General features: G+C 46.5%; 1 protein-coding gene across 5 annotated transcripts in view; it reads left to right on the top strand.

Annotated features, from left to right (window-relative positions):
- Positions 1–24,143, top strand: part of LOC101391864 (UPF0606 protein KIAA1549L) — a 281,751-nt gene that overhangs the window by 229,814 nt on the left and 27,794 nt on the right. For all 5 annotated transcript variants that reach the window (XM_087423158.1, XM_087423156.1, XM_087423155.1 and 2 more), the window contains 2 exons: positions 2,477–2,606; positions 21,594–21,944. In XM_087423158.1, the coding sequence (XP_087279284.1) occupies positions 2,477–2,606; positions 21,594–21,944 (481 nt within the window). The remainder of the gene's footprint in view (positions 1–2,476; positions 2,607–21,593; positions 21,945–24,143) is intronic.

The raw sequence follows: 24,143 nt of genomic DNA, 5'->3' as shown, positions 1-24,143 counted from the left end.
GTCTGGTCAATTGAGATCCATGTTAAACAGCAGGCTTTGAGCTGTGTATCCTAAAGGAACATTGTCTCTGGTGGAAAAGGAGACAAGAATGCACTCTAGGGTCTAAACTGTCACCCACAACGTTGTTCTGGAAAGGGTTTACACAATCTCACCATTGTATTTCTAATACTTCCAAAATAACCTACTTAAATGTCAATTGCTAATCCTAGTATTTATTCCCCCACCGCCCTTATTAGTAAATCTTTTCTAAATGGGCTAATTGACAATCTCAGGATAGTTGCGAAGTCTGGTTTTTCAAAAAATGATTTGTAATTAGGTCAAGGATGAGAATTCTTGGGGTCTGCCTTAAAGTGTGAATCACTCAGAACAGATTCTCTTTCACAAGGCTGTGCTCCATTCCTAAAGGAAGCTTATAATATTAGGTTTAAGCTCCTATATTAGTCAGGATTCTTTGGGTTGCAAATGAAGGAAATCCAGCACAAACTGGTTAGATAAAAAGGGAATTTGTCATTGAACATTATTGAAAAGTCAAGGCTTCAGACGTGACTAGATGCAAGGGGTCATACAGTGTCTCCCATATTTATCTTGCTCTCTCTTCACACTTTGTTGGCTCCTTTTCAGTCAGGCTCTTACATCATGGTGGCAAACTGGCTGCCAGCAACTCCAGTTTATATCCTATCTTCTTAGAAACCTCAATACCAAGAGAATTCCTGGTTGCTCTAGTAGAAGCCCTGAGACTCAGTTGGTCTCATTGGACCAACTCATGTGCCCACCCTCTGACCAATTGTTGTGGTCCTGGGGATGTGATGCTGTGATTGTCCGGCCTGAGTCACATGCCAACCCCTGGAGGAAGGGTAGCCCTTAAAGAACATCATGGTGCTCTTACCAAAAGAAGGTCATCATGGGTACCAGTTGAGCAGAGACCACAGAGATGAATAGAGGTGAACTCCTCGTGGTGCAGGCGTAGTCTAAGAGTGCCTGTTGTATTCCCTAGGCTAACTGCATGGGTGGTGATTTGCCTTAGAAGTTCCTGTGTCTGTGCTAGACCAGCAGGGTGTGTCTGTCCTGCTGTGACTGACTGAGTGTGCAATCTTGGCAAGTCTGCACACCTGCCAGGCTTCTGGCTTCCCGCATGGTCACTGGGAATAAACAGTGCAACCTCTTCACCTTTAACCCATCAAGGGGTGGAATCTTAGAACCGAGACATAAAATAGGTGGTGTTTGGGGAGTTCTCTGAAGATAGATGCTCTGAAATGCAGGTTATTTACAGAGAGAAACTTGTTGGACGAGAGAGAGGTAGCCAGTGATTTTTATCCCATCTTTGTCACTCTGCAGGCTCCTGTGAGTCGCCTGCCTCGCTGGATCTCACTCTACACTCACAAGAGTTGTCTCTGGTAGACGAGAAAACCACAGCCACAACCCCCAGCATGTTGCTGTTTCTTTCCCCCTCCTCAAAAAGCTTCCTCTAACGCCAAGTGGAAACAAGACAGTGGTGACAAATGTATATCCTGGGGATGCATATCCTGGGGGGCTTCGTGGAGCCTCTGAGCATGCTCCTCTCTGGGCCTGACATGCTCTGTGCCCAGACTGGCATGTGGCTGGCTCTCTTTAGGTCTCAGCTGCAATGTCACCTCTCCAGAGAGGCCTTCGCCAACCATCGATCTCAAGTCATGCCCCATCCTCGTCACCTCTGTCACATCTCCTTGTTTTTCTTAATATCACTTATCACTCTCTGAAATTATCAGGTGATTGTCTGTCTCCCTCTCTAGAATGTGAGCTCCAGGAGAGCAGGGCCATGTCTGTCTTGCACACTGTGGATCCTCATCATCTTCCACAGTGCCTGGTACATAGTAGGTGCTCAGTCAACATTGGCTGGATGGACAGACGGATGGACGGACGGACAGACAGATGGAGGGGGAGAATAACAGATGAGCCCCAAATTGCCTCTTGTTTTGTGGCTCCTTAGCCTGGAAGGGAATCCACTGTGGTGAAGGTAGAAGAGAAAGTCTATCAGCAGCCGCAGTACTAAGCCGCCTGTTAGCCGCAGGGTTTATTGACACATCATGGAACCATGCGTGGGAAATCCGAAAGATTAAAAGGAGCAGGAGGATGCTGAGTCAACACCGTCAACAAGAGCAAGTTTGTTCCTCTGGCGTTAGGGGTCAAGGGAGAGCCCCTGGCCTTGCCATCAGCAGAATTTTAGAGGAGGTTGCAGGGTTGCAATTGATTATAGTTACCTAGTTTCCATGTGAAAAGAGCATTTACAATTCAGCCAAATGGTTACAGCATCTGGAAAGAAAAAAATCTTTATTCCACTATTTCCATGGCCTCTGATGGCCGGGTAACAAATACCATCAGTTCTGAAATTTGCGAGGCAAACCCAAATCCTTCATTGGCTGCTTGTATGTTGGATCAGTGGAGAATTCCATCTGTCGGGGCGTTTGCTGCATCATAATAGTTGTTGGATTTTCTTCAGGCAACAGATGAAGAACTCTGTCTACCGAAGCCGGCAGTCTCTGAATAGCCCGAGTCCGGGGGAAACCGAGATGGACCTTCTGGTGACTCGGGAGCGACCCCGGCGTGGGATCCGGAACAGCGGATACGACGTAAGTCTCTGGTGGGCCAAAGTGAATACCAGCTTTGCTTTCCCCTGAAAACAAGGGGATGGAGCATCCCATAATGTTTCAGTTTACTATATATTTGTGGAATTTAAAAGTGTACTAAAATATTTTCTATTTTATTATTCCTGATTACCTGTTTTGCAAAGTAAGACTACTTGGAATTGTCAGAGTGACAAATTATTGCTAAAAGGATCTCAATTTCTAAATTCAACCATTTTATGAATAGTACACTATTGACTTGAAATTCAACAGCAATTCTAAATGTCCTTAATTTTTTTTCCATTTGTCCTTAGAAACTCAGTAGGAACCATGGCTGTGGGTTAGAATTCCTTTGAGCACAGGCTTTATATGCTCCATAGCAGTGTGGAGAAGTTGGACTTGTTCTTGATTTCATAACTCCTCAGTGTGCCATGGAAACAGTGAGGCATGCCGGAGCAATCTGGTGGCTCCCTGTGATGGAGCACATGCTTGTGTGGGGTGACACCTCACACGCAGAGTCTGCTAACCCCATCAAACTTCCCCAGGCCATGAGTTACTGTTGGGTGGCTCCTCAAGTTGTTCACGTCCTGTCACAGGTCGCTGCCCCGGGGAATGGTACTATGTGAGATGTGCAAGAACGCTTACCCTGCCCCAGAATTTCAAATGGTCTGGAATATACTCTTAGTTTTATGAAAAATGTTTCTTTCCCATTCTCCTAAAATGTTTCTCTAATTACAAATTAAAAAATTTTGTAACAAGAGTTATGATTCGAATATGTCTGGATAAATTTTTGTTACAATTTTTGAGGTTGTAATTTGAAAATGACACTCAATTTATTAAGCTAATTTGAAGGCAAGAAGATTGTTTTTCCCCTCAGAATTGATCATTGTTTGCCACAAAAGCTTAAAGTGGGATTTTTTAATGGTCCAATTAAAAACAGATATTCTACCTAATTTGAATTTCTAATAACCTTCCTTTCATTTAAACTTGATGTTTGTGTTGGTAGTGATAACCTTATCTTTTATTTCTTTGTCCTATTTCATATAAAACAATTTGATAGTTTGGTTTTATAAAATTCCAGATGCTTTGGACATCTGTTTTTTTTCCTCCAGGTGAAATTATTCAATGTTAATTTTTTTCCTTTTAAAAATATTTCTTATACCAAACTCGGTCATCAATTTGATAATCAGCCTATGGTTAAAAATGAGGCTTTTGAGTTTTCCAGTTAATCTCTCCCTACCAACCGTGAATATTCTTCCTGGATGCTTGTAGTTTGGGGAACTTGTTCTCCTGCCTAGGCATATCTGAGATATAATGTGATTCTTCATTTATTTCAAGATTGGTATTAATAGGTTTCTTGTGAGAGCCTAGGCACAGACATTTTCACAGTTCGAGGAAATAGGCCAGAGGTTTCCCTATTAGTCTTGAAAAAAGAACATTGCAGATTTTTTTAACCATGCCATAACTTGTAATACTTATTTAATACTTTTGGAATGTCGTGTTAGTAAATTATCTAGAACAATGGAAAGAGAGAGGTAATTTTTAGGAGATTATTCACCCCTCACAGAGGTGTGTAAATATTCCAATTATAGATTACTTTAGGGGAAGCCCACTTCATCTAATAGATTTTTTAAAAATGTGCTTTCCTTTGAGAAACGCACATGATCTTAAAAACATAAACAAAGATGAGTTTACTTAAGAGAAGATGATCATCTAGGGAACAATTTTAAGAATTTAGACTATTGACTGTAAGGATGAAATTGCTTCCTGTATTCTCCTGTGCCTTTTATTCTAATCACATGACAGGTGACTATCATTAACTGACTGTGCACTGTAGACCAGGCCCTGTCTAGTCTTGTGTATCGTCTAATTGAATTTGCACTGTCACCAGTCGGTAGATTCTCTCTTTATGCCTGTTGTATGGATGAGGAAACCAAGGCACAGAGCAGGTATGTAATTTGTCTACCTGACTCCAGTGCACCCACCACTATGTGTCTGTCTTCACATAACATAATACATGTCCTATATTTCTGATCTCTCAGAGAGGCTAGATGCCAGGTCTCACAAGAATTCTTGCATGGGGAAACTCACACAAGGAAAATACAGACCAGCGGATAAAGTAGAAAAAGAAGAGAGCCATAGTTTTAAACAATGCATTTATTTTCTGAACTCTTGAGTTTCCAAAAATGCCAAAGCACTCCTGGCAAAAGAACCCCTTAGCCCAGCAGTAAACAGGCCATTCAGTTGGAGACACGTCATTCCTCCTACTGGGTCTGGGGATCTTGAAGCCAGGCCAGAATTTCCAGTCATTTCTGCCAGATTACTGAGCCCCAGGGGAACCTGCTCCTTGACGTGGTAGAAACAAAAGCACTGGGAGATTGATTTAATTGTGAATTTTTCAGAAGTTGACTGCTTTAGAGTCTCAACAGAAAAGCCTGCATGTAAAAATAAATGAATACGTGAATAAAGAAGCAAACTAGCACATGCTCCAGGGGCCAGTCCGGGCCCGGGGCTGATGCAGCCTGGCTGGTTCCTCGAGCAGCAGGTGTGCAGGCTGCGGGAGAGGCGCTCTGAGCTCCGAGGGGGTGGGCAGTCACTGTGTTTGGCAGCGGCATCTCCATCTTTTGTCACCCTGACAGCTGAGGGACGCACATGCTCCTGGCAGTCACTGTGGCCCACTCGGCTAGTGATTTCCTGGGAGGAGGCACCCCCTTTGGAAGAATGCATGATTTTAGAAAGGTATCCAAAATTAACCACTCCTGAAAGACCAGACCATATCATTAAACCCACTTTAGCATTGAAGATAATCCTTCCTGGTGCATAAAGTGGGTAGAAAAGATAATGTCAGCCTAATATTTAAAAGCAAAAATACCTCCATTTCAAAGTATTTTTTAAAATGTTATTTTCTGAATGAGAGTCACAGAGAAAATAATGAAACAGTGAGGAAGGGAAAAGAAAATGCCCCAAATATGAATTCTTAGGCAGAATAAAGACCCAAGGGATTTTTCCTATATCGGCCCAATTATTAAGCCCGTGTGTGCATGATGGATCAGCCTTTGCTTCCAAAGGGCAAGTAATAATCAAATTATGCCCCAGAAATAAAAATGCACCTCCTCAACCTTGATTTGTGTTTGGAGTTTAAAAACCTACTCCAGGAATGGAGTCAGCTGTTGCCTTGGCCGTGCGAGAGACTGTGAAATGGATTGTTTGCATTGTCACTTTGAAAATGAGTGCCAACCTCTCAGAAGTAAAGGTCTTGGCCAGCTACTCCCTTAGGTTTCTCTCCAGCGCCTTGTCGAGGTCCCACCCGCGGAGGTACTCGGACTGCCCACCCTAAATGTGGGCAGTGGGCTTGAAAATGTTAAGAAGGGTGATTGATGCGTTGATGCATCTCAGAAGAGGCGACGTCGAAGGCTCTGCTGTAGCCACCACCGTCATCAGTTCTCATTCCAGGGGCATTCTTCAGTGAAATGATAGGAAATGTTAGATCTCTTTACAACTGAGAAGGATATGTAAATCTACAAAAAGAGTACTATATCAGGCAAGGCTCTGCTGCAGAAAACAAAACATCAAGCCATTTTAAACCGACAAAAAATGACTGTGAGGAATGAGGTGCTCCCCGAATCATCGGAGTGCTGGAGGAGTATTCCAGGAAAGACTGAGAACAAAACCCCAGGGCTGGCCGGAGGAGGGGCTGCTGCCTCTGCCCCAAGCAGGCAGGTGGGGAAGCGGGCTGCCCTGGCACTGCCGAGGAGCAGGAGGACGGGCCTGCCTTGTTTCCTCTGTCCAGACTGCACACTGGCGCATCTGATTGGCAGAACCTAGGTCTCATGCACCGCCGCCTCCTGGAGGGCCAGGAAGTGTGTGTTAGCCGGGCAGCCTCGGCATCGCGGGAGTGCATGCTGCCAAGAGGCTGCCGGTGCCGGCCCACCATCCCCACCACGGGCGCCAGGTAGAAGCGGGATGAGAGGATTACCAGGCAGGGCAACCTCTGGGAAACAGCTGGGGGAACTAGTGGAGGAAAGGTACCGCAAAGAGGGGGATGGAAGCATCACTCTGAGCTCAGTCCCCACCTGCCTGCCAAAGGCCTAGGTGTGTGCGTTGTGTGGTGTGTAGGGGTGTGTGTTTGGTGGCTTCTCTTGGCTGGCAGTGCAACCAGCTCCCTTTCTTCCAGGTGAGCAGTGGTTGCTGGAAGGAGGCCAAAGAATGAGAGCAGTTGTTTCAATGGGTTCCACTTGCAGGAGAATGAAGTATGGCCTGGAAAGCCCCTGACTGCCTGTGAGAGCAAGTCTGGGCCCTCTAGGGAAGTTTGTAAATCCTATATTATTAATGAGAGTCTCTCCTGCTCCCCTGCTCCCCGCGGCTCCCCCAGTGTCTTATGGCTTAAGCAAGACAGTCAGAGACCAAGGAAAGCACAGGAATGCCCTGCACTGCATGATGATCCTGGTTAAGGTACAGCCAACTCTTGTTTTCATTGGGAAGCAAATGGTTGGATTTGGTGATTCTGTCCTTCACCTCAGGGGCAGCCTGCTGTGGTGCTGGGTGCTCTTGTATGGACCCTCTTGACTAGGGTAGCCTCTTACTGCAGGCCGGGGTCCCCAGCATGTTTTGGCATGGACATCTGTAGGGCAAGGGAAGGATTGGGCAAAGTTGGGCTATGGTACAGATACTACAAGGCCTCAGCTGACCCCACGGGGAGCCCTGTAGCTCACATGGCCCCGCAGAATTGTCCAGAGTTTGTGCGAAATAACCTGGGCTTTTGTCCTCTAGTGTTGACCAGTCATTGGGTGTCCTTGGGTGAAGCAGCTCTCTTTAGCCAAGGACAGTTCCCAGCAAGAGAAGTGACATTGTCGATTCCCCCAGTGCTGGGGAGAGCAAAGGCAATTCCCAGTTGACAGCTGAGGGCTGGCAGCTGGCAGTGTGCCCAGCAGCCGGAAGAAAAAGTCCCACAGTCCTGAGCAGCACAGCAGTGTCCACTCCACACTGGTCCCTCCAACCCTGGTGTTCCTGGGCCCACCTGTGGCCTCTAAACCCCTGTGGGAGCCAGAGGCCAGTGGACAAATGAGAACACCCCTTGGGAATTGCTACCTCTAGCAAACAGTTATTGAGTGCAGTGGAATCATTGCGTTAGTGTGCGTTGAACTTATGCAAAGTCAACAATATATGCTCTGAAAGACAAAGGAAAGAATCGTTTAAATATTGCAGAAAAATTAGGTTTTGCATCTCTTCTGCTCACATTGTACATTTCAGATTATATATTTCTTTTTACATATTACTCTATAAGGTTGTATACACAGGCCATGTATGCTGTACCACTTGGACGATTTAAGAGATCTTCAAAGGTTTTACTCTACATGATTTTTACCTTCTCTGCTGACATTAGCATCCCAGCCCCACATGCGAGTCCACTGTACTACCTGTGTTAGGCTCTCTGGAGAAGAGAAAGATGGATAGCTCTAGTGCTCACCCCAGGTGCTTTTACAGACTAGTGGAGGAGACAGGTAGAGACGCATGCAGCGTGCTGTGGCAGTGAACTTGGATGGGAGCAGGGAGTCCTCCTGAAGGTTTGTTACTGTCTGTCCCTCAGCCGGTGCCTGCCCAGTCCCCATTACTCACCACTGCTGAAGCCGCCAAACAGCTACCAGAGGAATCCTTCGAAAACACACAACCTTGTTTAAAATCCTTCAGTAGCTCCCCCAGCTTTGGGGATGAGACTCACACTGTAAGCTTCTGGCTCAGGACCCATCTGTTCTGGCTGGCCTGGGTGTGCCTCCTAGCTGATGCTCGCCACTCCTTCATCCAGCCCGTGGCTCGACCCTGCACACCCTTCCCAGACTTGTCCTGTGGTTTCACAGCTCTGTCTTTGCATGTGCTCATCCTTCCACTGAGAACATCCCTTCCCTCTTGCTTCACGCAGGCCAGGATCTCTCAACCTCAGCACTGTTGACATTTGGGGCGGATAATTCTTTGTATGGAGGGCTGTGCTGTGCATTGTAGGATGTTTAGCAGCATCCCTAGCCTGCAACCACTAGCTACCAGTAGCATCTCCCAGCTGTGACAACCAAAAATGTCTCCAGACGTTGCCAAACGTAGCCTGGGGGTAAACCCACCCCCATTTGAGGACCACCTATTCAGGCAATGCTGTCAGAACTCAGTTTAAATGCATCTCCTCCAGAATCTTCTCCTTGACCTCATCTGCGGGGCTGCCTTAGATGCCGGTGCTTTGTGTCCCAGTAGCAGCTGGGACTCCCCCCATCCAAGCCCTCACTCCGTGTCTTCCGTCTGTAGGTGTACTTGCATTGTTTCCCCCATTCAACTTCTCAAGGGCAAGAATCATGTTTTATTCATCCTGGAAACCTCAGCACTTGGAGATGCAGTGTCTCTGTTTGTTGAGCAAATGAACAAACAAGTGTGTCAACCGAAGAGGTGACTCCTGAGCTGAGACTTGAAAATATGGAGCAGATTTATGACTCAGAGCCATGTAAACATTTGATTTGACTGGCTTATCAAAACTGTAGGCAAACGTATGTTACTGTCTGAAGTTTGGTCTAAATGGTGGTTATCAGTTAGGATGCTTTGGCTAAAATAACAGAAAATTCAACCCAACTCAAACTGTCTGAAATCACTAAGGGAGTATATTGACGGGCTGGCCCCGTGGCTTAGCGGTTAAGTGCGCGCGGGCTCCGCTGCTGGCGGTCCGGGTTCGGAACCCCGGGCGCGCACCGACACACCCCTTCTCCGGCCATGCTGAGGCCGCGTCCCACATACATCAACTAGAAGGATGTGCAGCTATGACATACAACTATCTACTGGGGCTTTGGGAGGATAAAAAATAAATAAATCTTTAAAAAAAGGGAGTGTATTGAGGGCAGTAAGTTGGGCGGGCTTTGTTGGAGCTCCAGCCCATTTCTCTGCATTATGCAGCGCTGTCCTCCACGCAGCGGCTTCAGATGCAGGTTGGCGCTCTCTGGTGGGAAATGGCCGCAGCAGCCTCAGGCCTCGCATCTGCATACTGCATTGACCCATGCAAGAGAGAATTTCTCTTTTCCCAACCATGGAACAAAGTTTGTGAGTTTTTCTCTAACTGAACCGCCATAGGTCAAGTGTCCACCCCTGTATCAACCCCACTAGCCATGAGGATGGGTGAAGGGGCTACACTGATTGATTTACCCCAGTCAGACCTCACCAACGGAGCTGGGGCAGCTTGGTGCCTGCAGACTCCCTGGCTGAGACACCGGGAGAGGAGTAGACAGGTGCTGAGGCTGTCACAGGCCCGCGACCTGAGGAGCGCTTGTGGTTGGGCTTCTTCAGGAGCAAAGCCACTGTCACTCCTCTCTCCAGTCGTTGGTTGGCCCTCTGTGAGGGGCAAGATCAGGAGGTGGTGAGCCAGTGACCACTATTCCCGTTGGCTGGGGAAGTCCTGCCTGCAGTTAGAGGTTGTGTTTTGGAGGCAGACAGGGTGACAAGGAAGGGTTTTGCGAGTCTGTCTGACTGTTTCAGGAGCTGAAAGGAGAAAAGGCAGGTGTGCGTGGTTGGTGGGGTGAGCCTGTCTCGTCGTGGACTAGAGTCGGCTCGCTGCTTCCTGCTGCCCGCTGTGCCAGCTCATCAACGCAGCTGATGATGCACTCAAACCCGAAAGCAAAATAGCTTCCGTGAGAGAAAGCCATTCTTCTGTGTTTACTTTCAGGTTGATTCCTTTTTAAAAGGTATTTTTAATTATTTGACTGGCTCATATATTGTTCTCAGCGTTCATAAGAGGTACTGTGTAGTGGTCATGCTCATGGCCTCTGGGGCTGGGCTGCCTTCAAATTCCAGCTCAGCTCCTTACTAGCAGAGTGAATTTGGGCTAGTTACTTCACCTGTCTGTGCTCAGTTTCCCCATCTGTGAAATGGGGATACGAAGGGTTCCTGCCTTGTAGGGTTGTTGTGAGTATTAATGAGGTAATGCAGGTGAAGCACAGAGTGAACATGAGCTATTACCACCGTGGCTGACAGATTCCATGAGGGAGAGATGGGTGCTCTTTTCTCTTTCTTTTCCTTTCTAGCACTTTAGACATCTCGGCCCTGCTGTGAATTTTGTCCCACACCAAAGAGAAGATTGTATTCTTCAAAGGGCGCCTCTCTCCAGCATGATGGGGCTGGAGACGGGCTTCCCCCTATGGCCGCGACACAAGCCACACCTCCAAAGTCTAAGGTCACACTTTGCCAAACACAAGGTGGCCAGTGGTTGTAACTTGGTAAATGGGATCTTGTGACTTGCTCAGGATTTGAATTTCACGCTCTTTGGAGGGCAGCAGATGATGGGGGAGAAAGACAAGAGGATGAGCTGGCTCCTGAGACTCCTGCTCCAGGATGGAGAGGCTTTGCTCTGGGAGCAGTGAGTAATGCCGAGACGTGTCCATTTTCGGAGGGTGTCGAAGCACCTTCTTTTATCCTTGACTGTTCACCCCATGGTCTCAGTGTAACCATGGGTGACTCTGGAAGATTAAAAAGAAAAAGGATGTCCGTCTACGCTTAGAAATCTAGGAGAGACTCTATAATGTTTTCTCTACTCACCTAAACCACAGAAACAGCAGGCTGTCTTCATATCCCTGCAGTTTTGAAGTGATTGTGGGTCATCCTTTGGAAGGCAATCAGAGTGAAATTTGAAATTTTGCTGAAATTTTTTAGAAATTCCATTTGCACACCTGTTCCAGAATAGAAGTCATCACAGCATTATTTTGAAGCCCCTACCTGTTCTGATAGGTACCAGTCTCCCTTTATTGTCAAAGATGCTTTTGAGATGTCGACTCAGGATGAAGCTGCTGCCTGCCCCCGCGCCCTGATAGTCTTCTCCCCACAAGGGGACTTGAAAACTCCTGAAGTCTAGTTTCCAGAAGTAGCTTTGTAAATGTGTCTCTACTTCCTCAGTGACAGGCAGCACTGGCAGGGGCTGTTGTAGCCGGGGCAGGCATTAAAGGGAGGGAAGCAGCACTGTTTGTGTTGCCCGAAGGCCCCTGTGTGGTGGAGAGAAAAATGGACATGGAGCCAGATCAACTCATCCTGACCAGATGGCCCAGAAATGTATCTTGCTGAAACCCCCTTTGGTCTTTGGGCCCATGCTGTGAAGTTGCAGAATCTGTTCAGAATCTGTTCTCCTTGCTGGATGGAGCTGTGATGGGCACTGAGCTGAAATCTAGGCCTTGGGGCAAATTTTGGAGAGAGGCTTCAAATTCTTGTGTTCCAGAAATGAGGTGCCTGGGTGAGGCAAAGTGATGTCACACACACTTGTGTGTCCTGGACACTATGGCCTTGTAAGACATCTATCCACTTTGGGGCTCATAACTTAAGAAATTCTAGAATAAATGGCCTCAGGAGCCCTTCATTCCTCCTCTTCAACTCCATTCTAAATAGACTGTCTCATTCATCTTAGACACACGGAAATGTCTTTTACTGTTGAGCAGAAATTCTCCAGGCTCTCTTTTAAGACTAATTTTCATTCGTTCACTCAACAGGTATTTATTAAAGTCCTACTGTTTGCCATGCTAGGACACAGAAGGAAACGTGACAAAGGCCCTGCCCTCATGGGGCTTATATTCCAGTAGGGGGAACAGGTAGCCAACACCTAGGAACCTAGACAAACAGCTCAATGTCAGAAATGCTGTGGAGCGACGTAAAGCAGGGGAGGCAGTGGGGAATAACAGGAGGTGCTCGTTATGGGTTGGCCAGGGTAGGACTCTCTGGGGAAGTGACTTTGAGTAGAGACTTGAAATGAGGGAGCCAGCCAGGCCGACCCCTGGAGCAAGAGCTTTCAGGCACAAGGAGCAGCAAGTGGAAGGGCCCAGAGGAACCCATGCTTGGGGAGCTCAGGGAATGTCAAGGAGACCATGTATGAGGATAACCCCTTCTTGCTAAAGGGTCTGATCTTTGACTCCTTTGTCTCCTTCATCCCCACATCTCATCTCTCAGCAAGTCCCGTCAGCTCTCTTCCAAAATATACGTTGCACTCATCCACGCCTTCTTTGTCCATGACCACCCTAACCCAACCCCTGCCATCTTTTCTCACCTTGGTTACTGCCAGAGCCTTGTAACTGACCTCCCAGAAATTCCAATCACCTTTCTCCCCTGCTTACAGTTCTTTAAGAGTTTCCCCTTGCCCTTTGCAAACAGTCCAGCCTTCTTCCCATGGCCTTCAAGACCCCGCCTGATCTGGCCCCTGTCTGCCTCTCCAGCCACATCTCCTGACAGTCGGGTCTTCAGCCATACGAGTCAGCTCGGGCTGCCGTAACAAAGTACCACAGACCTGATGACTTAAAACTTTAAGTTTGACTTAAAACAACTGAAATTTATTTTCTCGCAGTTCTGGAGGCAGCAAGTCTGAGATCAAAGTGTAGGCAGGATTGGCTCCTTCTGAGGGCCATGAGGGAAAGATCTGTTCCAGGCTTCTCTCCTTGTTCTGGATGTCCATATTCTCCCTGTCTTCACATTGTCTTCCTTCTTTACATGTCTGTGTCCAAACTTCCTCTTCCGATGAGGACACCAGTCGTATTGTATTAGGGCACTCAAATTACCTCATTTTAACTTAATTTCCTCTGTAAAGACCCTATCTCCAAATACAGTTGCATTCTAAGGTATCGGGGGTTAGGAGGTTGACATATAAATTTGGGGTAGGGACACAAGTCAGCCCACACAGTCCAGCTTTCTATTTCTCAAATACAGGATTTTTCCCGTCTCAGGACTTTTCATAAGCTTTCCTGTGACCTTCACATGGCCAACTCCGTCTCTTTCAGGCCTCCAAAAATGCCATCTCTCCAGAGAGGCATTCTCTGACCATCCCCATCAAACTGGCTATGTTGACCAACCCGTTTTGTTTGTTTCATTAAGGCAAAATTTATACATGATAAAATGTACAAGTCTGTAGCGTGCACTTGGATGAGCTTTGACAAATGTGTGTACTCTTGTAACCACCGGTCCAATCAAAATTCAGAACATTTCCATCACCTCCAGAAAGTTCCTTCATTCTTTCTTTCAGTCAATCTTCACCGTCCTCCCCACCTGACAACCACTTTTCTGATATCTACCGTCATAGTTTTACCTGTTCTTGAACTGTATTCAAGTGGAGTTATTCAGCATGTCCTCTTTGGTGTCCGACTTGTTTTGCTCGGAACTGATCTATGTTGTTGCATGTATTGGTAGTTTTTTTTTTTTTATTGCTGAGTAGTATTCATTGTATAAATAGACTACTATTTGTTTATCCATCATCCTATTATTGGACATTTGGGTTATTTCAAGTTTGCAGCTACTAGAAAAAAACTGTTATAAACATTTACACGTAAATATTTTGTGAACATATGTGCTATGATCTGAATGTTTATTTCTCCCAAAAATTCATAGTTTGCAATCCTATCCAGCAACGTGCTGGTGTTAGGAGGTTGGGCTGTTGGGAGGTGATTAGGTCACAAGTGTGACGCCCATGAATGGGATTAGTGCCCTTGTAACAGAGACTCCACAGAGCTCCCTGGCCCCTTCCTCCATGTGGGCACACATCGAGGAGGCTGTGCCCCAGAAGAAGGCCCTCACCCTGCCTGCTGGCAGCTGGTCTCGGACTTCCAGCCTCCAGACTGTGAGAAATAAATTTCTGTTGTTCAGAAGCTTCTCAGTCTGTGGTATTTTATCCTAGCGGCCTGAACCAAGACAATATGTTTTTTATTTATCTTGGATAAATATGTAGGGGTGGAATTTCTGGATCATAAGGTAGGTGTCTGTTTAACTTTTTAAGAAACTGCAAACAGGTGTACAAAGTATGTATAGTATTTTACCCTCCCACCAGCAGGGTGACAGTTCTGATTCTACTACTCAACATCTTTAACATTTGTTGCCATTAATCTTTTTAATTTTAGCCATTCCAGTGAATGTGAAATGATATAATTTCCCTAATTCCTAATGAAGTTGAGCACTTTTTCGTGTGTTTCTTGGACATTTATGTATCTTCTTGTATTGCACTGTCTATTCAAGCCTTTTGCTCAATTTTTAAATTGAGTTGTTTCTCTTTTTGCGATTCATTTGTAGGAATTCTGGATACAAATCCTAATATTTTCTCCTGGTCTGTGGCTTTTCTTTTCATTAGTTGTCTGATAAAAAACTAGTTTTTAATTTTGATGAGATCTTAGGACTACAGAATGTGCTGCAGGACGAGGCGATAGGACTGAGCTGTGTTGGAGTATTTTCCAGAAAGAACATACTTGGGGTTCCCAGCAGGGCTGTCGTTTCCTTCATTTTTTCCTATGGTGTTTCAAAGAGAAGCTGAAATCACATGGCCACTGCGCCCCTGTGCGGGCAGCCCTAGCTGGGCCTCTCTCCCCGGGGGAAACGTCAAGCTCCAGCCCAGGGCCCGGTGTTCCGATGTGGAGAAGGAATGGCCTTAATTTCTTCTAAATACCAGTGGCCTTTGCTGCTGAGTTATGATATACCGTAAGTATCCAAAATTTTAAATAGGTGCATATCTTCTAACCCAGTAATTCCACTTCTAGGAATTTAACCTAGGAATAAATCCATGGTTATAAGCAAAGTTTTAATCACAAGAATACTTATTTCAGCTTTGTTTCTATGCTAAGGTATTGGGAAACCACCTAAAATAGTGGACTGTTAAATATAGGCTGAAAACTCCATATAGCAGAATGCTATGAAGTCATTTAAAGTTAGTCCCTATAATACCTATGTTTATTGGAAGAGACATTTATTTACAAATTTACTATTTGTAAATACTATTTATTATTTATTTACAATATTGTATAAAAAAGCTTTCAAAATATTGTATATAAGGTAATCCCATTTTAAAAAAACCTGTAAGTATGCTTGTACTATATGCATACAGAAAGGTATGTGTGTTCTGTTTATAAAACCATGAGCCAGTTGTCTCAGTCTGGGAGGATCTATGTCCACAAAAGTAAGTTAGAATACATCTGCTGCTTTACTCATATTTTTCATATACATGAAGGCTATTATATCATGTCCAGTAATACTTGTAAAGTCCCCTCAATTCCTCTGCCATTCACATGCCATAGCTGTCTCTGCACCTCTCTGCAGAATCCCCCTACCAAGTCCTGCGGCCCACACTGCCCTCCCCCAACCCCTCTTCTCCACCACAGCCGCCACCGGAGAAACCGGGTGGGGATGGTGGGCCCTCATCGGGAGGGCAGCGGGGAGAAGCTGCCCGGGGCCAACCCAGCGTTTTTTATGGTGGCCTGGGGTGGGGTAGGGGGTGTAGGAGTAGGGGGAGGGTGTTGGCAGTGCTCCAGCATTCATCCTAGTTCATCTGCCTAGAAAGCCTCTGGCGGGACAGTGAAGCTCAGCGTGGGCGGTGATGACTTCTGGTGGTGGGGTTAGAGTGGATTGTAATTTTCTTCCTTTTGCTTATCTATTGTTTTCTAGTTTCCTGCTGTGAACAGGCATTCCCTGATTAATTTTTTAGAATTTTTATTGAAGTGTATCTTGATTAATTTATAAAAATAGTTTTTAAAAAAATAGTTCCCCTGTGCTCCTCAGGAGTATGAGGTTGGAGAAGCAAGTATGGTAAACTCCGAGTTACAGAAGTTTAAAAATACATTCTCTGTCCCAGATGCGGCCCTGACCTCGTTCCCAGGCCAACCATCAGCCAACACGGGGAGGTTTGTCTTTGCTCCTGTCTGCCCCTTTTTGTCAAATAAAAGCAAAAGATATTTTCAGAAATGTGCAAGTTAGAGAGAAGGGCTTGGGGCAGTTTAGGCCAGTAGACATGATATGCCTTGTCTGGAAAGTGGGTGGAACTGTAGGGCCCTCAGGGGCTGGTGAGGTCACACACATGGAAAACCCAGCACGGGCTGGTGCATCACAGGTCCTCAAGGGGTCTGAGCACCTGCTGGGTTCAGTTCTTTGACTAACGGACAATTACTAGTTTCAGCTTTGGGTTAGGCCCTGGATTGGAGGCTGTGGATATAACAATAAGACACTGACCCAGCCCTAAAGGAGCTCCTGGCCTGTGGGAGGAGGCAGATAACAATTATGAAAGCAGCTAACATGTATTAAATGTTTCTGTGCCAGGCATTCTTCTAAGCACTTGATATTTACATTTGGATGCTGTTCATCCCTATGGTAATCTCTGAGGTAGATTATCTCAACACCTAGTTTATGGTCTGTCCTCCGGGTCACAGAGTCTGTCCGCCCCTCGTCAGAGCCCATATCTGTGGTGTGGTGATGCATCTGTGGTGTCTGTACAGGGGAAGGGCTTGGGTGCTGGAAGCAGACTGTCTGGGTGCAGAACCCAGCTCCGCCGATGATGGGCAACACTTTGATCTCTCAATGCCTCAGTTTCTTCATCTGTAAAATAGGGGTAATAGAGTTGTTACCTCATAGGTTACTGTAAGGAAAAGAGTGAATATACCTAAAGCACTTACAGTAGTGTCCGGCACATGAGCCATTAATCAACGTGAGCTGCTGCTGTTATTGTCGTCGTTATTTGTCTCTCCTATAGCCCTGGAGCTCCTTGAGGGCTGGGTCACTATCTTACTACTTGTTGTATCCATGATTCCCAACCCAGGGTTGAAATCAATAATTATCTGTTAAGTAAAAGAGCAAACTTAGCACTGCTCATATATTTTGAGGGGGCGAGGGAGGCTGTACAGAGCCGGGAAAGGTTCCCTTCATGAGTAGTCATCAGAGTCCCCCAAGAATAATGACGGTAGAGGAATCTGTGCTCTCCTAGAGCAGAAAGACTCCAAGAAGCAGTAAATTTGAGAACCAGAGGGTTCCCAGACCATAGATCATCTCTCCCATTTTACAGACAGGGAGCCCGAGTCTTAGGGAGTCCGTGTGACTTAGCTGTGATCGTGGAGCTCATTAGTATTGGAGGAAATTTGTTAGGGAATGTGGGCCCTTTATCTTAACCTCAAATTCCACCCTGTGGGCAATTAGACAGAATTTTTTCATTTGGGTTCAATTTCACTAAGTTTTATTGAACACCATGTGCCTTATGCTAAGCTCATGAGGGACAGGGGTGAGACCGGCTGAGGGAGCATCCAGACTTGGGCAAGAGAAACATTAAATAAGCAAATACAAGTGAGGAAGGGGCCCAGAGTATAATGAGAGTTTGTCTTGTTTCCACCTGTAGATGTCAAGAGACCAAAAGTCAAGTGAGAATGGTGGGAAAACAGGAGTTCTTCAGAAGGAGGCGTGAGCAAACCTGTTGAGGTCATACTTGCGTTGTCACTCTGGGCCTCCAGTTAAAGGAAGCCCCTCCCCTCCCATGAAGATCGACACCTTCGGGGGAGCGGAGGCTGATTCCCGTGGAGCGTTGTGGGTGGATGCAGTGGGAGCCTGGAGAAAGTGTCTCCACCTGCCCAGCGCAAACTTCCTCAGGGCACCCCCAACCCGGCACAGCCCCACTGCAGGCCTCCTGGGAGAGTGGGAGAGGAGGATATTGTTTTAAGAAGCATATTTTTGCTCTGCTTGAGGCATGACTATCAATTCACGTAATAACAGATCCACCAGCATGACTGGAATTGCATAGCGCAGCTCAGGGGTGGGAAAAATCATAGCATGCAGGGCCGTTTGTCTTCACCTGGGAGTAGCTTTGTATTAAGCATCCATTATTGATTAGGGAGCCTGAAGGTGTAGGGAGGAAGGGCAGTGTGTGGGTAGCAAGCAGCAGTGACAAGCAAATGTCAGAGGCAATGTGGTGCAGCCGGACATGCAAGGGACAGGATCTGGGAGAGCAAGACTCTGCCACTGCCACTCTGGGTGACTTTGGGTAAGTCACTTAACCGCTCTGACCTCCACCTCCTCATCTGTAAAACAGTGCTTGAATTAAATGGTCTCCTAAAGTCCCCTCAGGCTCTGAAATTCTGTTCAGGATGTTCTATGCATAGTGAAGAAAATGTTTTTCAGAAGTTGCATTCACTACTCTACAGAGCAATCTCAAACCTTTCCCTGAAGAGCCCAGTGCACAAGAGCCCCAGTGCATTCCCCAGCCCAGGGTTTGGGGGCGTGCACCCAGGCATGAAATGTCTTTGAGATCTGGTTTATTACCACTAAGGTAATTTTGCATTCTACTCCGTAATCTGTCCTTGCTGGTGTTAATGTAAAAATAGTATTCTAAATTACTTACTGTTGATGTTTGTTGCTTAATCTAGACTTGAAGGTTGACAGCGAACCTTGTCTTTAAACAATTTTTATTTTTATTTTTATTTTTTGTGAGGAAGATCAGCCCTGAGCTAACATCCATGCTAATCCTCCTCTTTTTTTTGCTGAGGAAGACCGGCACTGAGCTAACATCTATTGCCAATCCTCCTCCTTTTTTTTTTTTCCCCCCAAAGCCCCAGTAGATAGTTGTCTGTCATAGTTGCACATCCTTCTAGTTGCTGTATGTAGGACACGGCCTCAGCATGGCCGGAGAAGCGGTGCGTGGATGCGTGCCCGGGATCCGAACCCCGGGCCGCCAGTAGCAGAGCACACGCACTTAACCGCTAAGCCACGGGGCTGGCCCCCCCTTTTTTTTTTTTTTTTTTTTAGGAAGATCAGCCCTGAGGTAACATCCATGCCAATCCTCCTCTTTTTTTTTTTTTTTTTGCTGAGGAAGACTGGCCCTGAGCTAACATCCAGTCTTCCTCCAGTTTATGTGGGACGCCGCCACAGCATGGCCTGACAAGCAGTGCATCGGTGCACGCCCGGGATCCGAACCCCGGGCCGCCAGCAGTAGAGCACGTGCACTTAACCGCTATGCCACGGGGCTGGCCCCGAGAACGTTGTCTTTTGGTCTTGAACTATATAGCCAAGCCCTAACTCTGGGTGATAGAATTACAGGAAATGTCTAATTTTTTTTTCTGTGCTTTCTATATTTTTGATTTCTTTGATGCACGTATAATAAATTTAATACTAAAGAAAAGTAAAGAAATTTTTTAAATATGAAAAATAAAGTTCTGACTTCTGTGTATAGATTTGAAGGAGGGAAGGGCTTCCCTTTATGAATGAGTTCCCTGATGACATTTTCTGGCTGTGCTCTGTCTTATATTCTGAGTGCTTTATGCAGAGTAATTACATGAGAAATACATGCAGTTGAATGAATGCAGCTAATAACAATGAGAATTATGATGGTGACAGCAGCTACTGTTGTTGTGTTTTTACCATGTGCTACTGTTCTGAACTCTTTACATGTATCCCTTTATTTAATCCTATAAAGTCTTCGGAGGCAAGTCTCATTATTATCCTCACTTTACAGACAAGGAAACTGAGACATCGAAAAGTTAGATAGCTTTCCTGGGTGGAACATCTGTTCTGCCCTGTTGTTTCTCTTCTCAGCCGTTGCTGCGCATCTGCCCCGCATGGCAGCACCTTGACTGTGTCGCCTTTGCAATCCCTTATCTCTCGCTTTGCCCTGAGCCTTCTCTGCCTCTATTCTGTGGGACACCTGTGGGAGGCCATTCCACCCATCTGGCACCTGCACAAATCTGAGTGCGAGGATGGTCTCTGGAGCAACTGGTGACTAACAGGGCGTCAGAGTTGGTGGATAAAACTTTGTTACACAATCCTAAAGCACCTTCTACATGGTTCCCTGGAGGGTCCCCAGCGGGATCAAGCCTCAGTGGCCCACAGCAGTCTCTAATTTAGTACCCCACCCTTGACTGGCTTTTCTTCTCTCCTCAATTTACTCATCCCTGGCCCCTACTCCTATTTCCTGGAATTATTTTCCAAAATACATTATCTGTATATAAATGTATGTCTCAGGCTCTACTTTTGGGGGGATCCAATGCTAAGACACCGCCCAAGGTCACACAGCTGTTAAGTTGCGGAACCCAGGTAGGAGAATATTCACTCTATGTAACTAATAGTAAGCACCCAGAACCAGGATATAAATGCGTAAGTGTTTTTAAATGGGCGTGAGCACATAGAGGAGGGTGTGCACACACACTCAGATAGGTCTAGGAGTGGGATAAGTACATCAAATGTTAATGGATTTTTTTTCCTCTTATTTGTATTTTCTAATTTTTCTAACATGGCAGTGTGTTACTTATGTAATGGATGGAGAACAGGGTGGCAAACTAATTTATGCCAATGTATTCACATGGAACTCTTAAGTCCTTTTAGCAGACAATGGTAGCCATGGACGTACTTGCAGTAGATGTAGATTAACTGCTCTCCCACAGCCTCACTCTCAGCTTATCACAAAAGCAAGTCTCATAGCAGGCTCTGCCATACATGCAGACTTCTTAAGTAAGCATTCATTAGCAGGCACGCATAAGACAGTCCATGCAGCCTGCTCTGGAAGCTGATGAAGTCCCAGCTCTCTGCCCACTTAGGTACTGCAGCCACTCCCTGAATGCAAGATTCACAGGAGGAAGGCAGGAGAACATTCTAGATCAGTGGGTCTCAAACTTGAGCCGGCATCAGAATCTCCTGGAGGGCTTGTTAAAGCACAGACTGCTGGGCCCTGCCCTGAGCTTCTAATTCAGTGTGCACCGCACTCTGAGGTCAGTGATGTAGAGGCAGAACTTTGTTACTCTCTCGGACAACGGGGGTCAGGCAACCAGCAACTCCTGGTGGGGGACACAGGACCGTAGAGAGTTAGTCCCTAGTCTGGAGCACCGGCCCTGGGGTGTAGGTACAGGACACACTAGATTCTTTCACAGAAAAGGCATAAGGGTGGAGAATGCCTCTAAAAGGTTTTAGAGAATCCTGTTAATGTCATCAATGAAGAGCCATTTCTCTTGATCACTATGCTAGTTAGCAAAGCCTGCACATTGCTTGAGGTAAACACGGATAACTCAAGTGTGGCCTTACTCATGTAATGCTTATGTAATGGATGGAGAACAGGGTGACTGACTACCCCGTCGTGTGAATTCCTGGATAGGGCCCCTAGGATGTAACATAAATGAGCACATACACTTAATATCACTCATCCAAGCTGAACAATTTAGAGTCAATTACAGACAACATAATGGAAAGTTAATTAACAAATCAATTGGTGTTTGTTTGATCCCACAGACCGAGCCTGAAATCATAGAGGAAACCAACATCGACAGAGTTAACGAGCCCCGGGGCTACGCCAGGTCGAGGCCGGTGAAAGGCCACTCGGAGACCTCCACGCTGAGCTCCCAGCCCTCCATCGACGAGGTCAGGCAGCAGATGCACATGCTGCTGGAGGAGGCCTTCAGCCTGGCGTCCGCGGGCCACGCGGGCCAGAGCCGGCACCAGGAGGCCTATGGCTCAGTGCAGCACCTGCCCTACTCGGAGGTGGTAACCAGCGCTCCGGGGACCATGACGCGGCCCAGGGCTGGGGTGCAGTGGGTGCCGACCTATCGCCCGGAGATGTACCAGTACAGTCTGCCCCGGCCGGTAAGTCAGACGTGCCACCGCCTGCCATCCTCGGGTCAGCCGGCCCAGGGTGTCCCGACAGGGGGCTCAGAGCAGGGACTTCCCGTGATAAGCCACGTTGTGATTTGGAGATGAATTTTGCTGGGCTCTCATCGCATCCTCCACCGGTGATCCAAGGCCTAAGCCTCCTAGTCCCATGGGCCCAGGCATACAGGAAACCCTTACGTCCAACCCTGCACATTTCAGAATGAAGTCCCTTTCCCACTGTCCCTCCTGTGAAGGGCTGACCTCGTTTTTCATGCACTGGTGGTTTCCTACATTTCCAAGTGTGAGGACCTGCTTTAAACGTCAAAACTCATCGCAGAGCCTCCTGTTAGGGGCTGTGTGGCCTGGTGGTTCAGAGCAGAGGCTCCGGAGGCAGTGGCTTGACTTGGAATCCCAGCTCTACTCCTCACTTGCTTGTAACTTGGGGACGTTACTTAAATTCTCTACAGGTGAAATAAATAAGAAAAATAGCCTACTTCCTAGGTCATTGTGAAGATGAAACAGGTGGAAATATGTAAGGTACAAGAAGAGCTTGGCACACAGTCCGTGCTACAGAAGCATCAGTCATGATCATCCCATGAGTGGTAATTGCACGGCAGTGTCTGAGAAGGCACCCAATGACTGAAAGCTCCCATGATTTAAACAACAATTTTAATTAGCATTTAGGTCATCACCATAGCCTCTACGTATATCTTATTACAGAGACAGACATTGTTTTATAAGCCATAGGCCATAAAAGACAATGCTTTGTGCATGTGTATATCCCACCCTTGTAATCTTCCATGCCCTCTCCCCATGTTGATATGTAATGGCAATTAAAACTAATGTTTATTGAGTGTTTCACTGTTACTAGGTACTCATCCAGATGTCAGGTGTGTGTTAACCTGACCCTCATTTATTTAGTCTTCACTGCAAGCCTCTGAGACAGATACACGTTTTATCTCTATTTCACACATGAGGACACTGAGGTTACACAGCTTGTGTAAGTCACACAGCCAGGAAGGCGCAGCACCGGGGCCCCAGGCCAGGCGGTCTGGCGCCTGAGCCCATGTTCTTAACCAGCATGTTGTTTGGCCTTGTGCTGTGTGACATTGCTTCTCTATTGAGTTATTTCTTTCATCTGCAGTAGACTATTTGGGACACCTAGGGGCTTGTGGAGCTTTGTGATAACTCCATACCCCCCCTCCAAAGTCCACACGACACTGGCGCTTACTCAATTGCTGTAATGGTACGGAACTACGTAGTCTGCACACTAGTGTGAATTTCCTTATTGTTCCCCTTTGCTCCAGACGCCTCTGTCTGGGTCACTGACATGTCTCCCTTTGGCACTGCTCGTGGTCCCTCAGCCTCTCTCTGTCAGTGCCTTCTTTGAACATCAGTCTGTAACCCTCCCCATCCCTGTGGATTAAGCTTTTAGCAGGAGAGACTGAAGAGTATCTGACACTGAACCTCTGGGGCAGGAGCGGCTGTGCTTGGGTGGGGTCGTCATCATTGCAAGGGTTTGTCCTTGGGTCGGGAGGTGCAGAATTTCCATTTTGTCCATTCACTCCAGGGTGGTTAGACCCCGGGGATCTGACTTATGCTGATTAAGCTCACATCAGCTGCTTTATTATTAGGAACACTAACTTACAAACCTGCAGTGAGAAGCCGGATGACCAGGTGGGCCAGAATACTTAAGTTTGCAGGTCAATGTGGTCTTTCATTAAGTAAAAGCCAATTTAGGGAAAGTAAGACATTATCAGAAGGAAGCCATCTTTCTCGGTCTGTGACATGCAAACCCAGAGAGACTAGTCAACAAGGGAAATAGGGTGAAGTGGGGAAATTGTTTTTGTATCCCATTTCCTGAGATATAACGGGAATACAATGCAAAATTCTTTTTAAAAAAAAGAATATTTTATTGCGTTAACATTAGTTTATAACATTATATAAATTTCAGGTGTACATCATTATATTTCGATTTCTGTATAGATTACTTCATGTTCACCACCTTGCCTCTGGGCCTGTGGGGTCACCACCTTGTGCCCTGTCCCCTTGCCTTTCTGCCGTGGTTTCTCATTGTGGTGCCAACAGTCTGTTTCTCTGCGGGTGCTCGTGGTGTCTCCAGGCCTCGTGAGGGGCTCTGGTCCTGGGCGGGTGTGAATAGTTCTTCTTTCGGAAACAGCCTAACCCGCAAGA

This window comes from Ceratotherium simum, chromosome 34, assembly GCF_057802395.1.
Source record: "Ceratotherium simum simum isolate JZ-2026a chromosome 34, ASM5780239v1, whole genome shotgun sequence".
Lineage (NCBI taxonomy): Eukaryota > Metazoa > Chordata > Mammalia > Perissodactyla > Rhinocerotidae > Ceratotherium > Ceratotherium simum.
The sequence above is the reverse complement of the archived record's forward strand: the minus strand, read 5'-3'. Positions and strand labels throughout refer to the sequence as shown.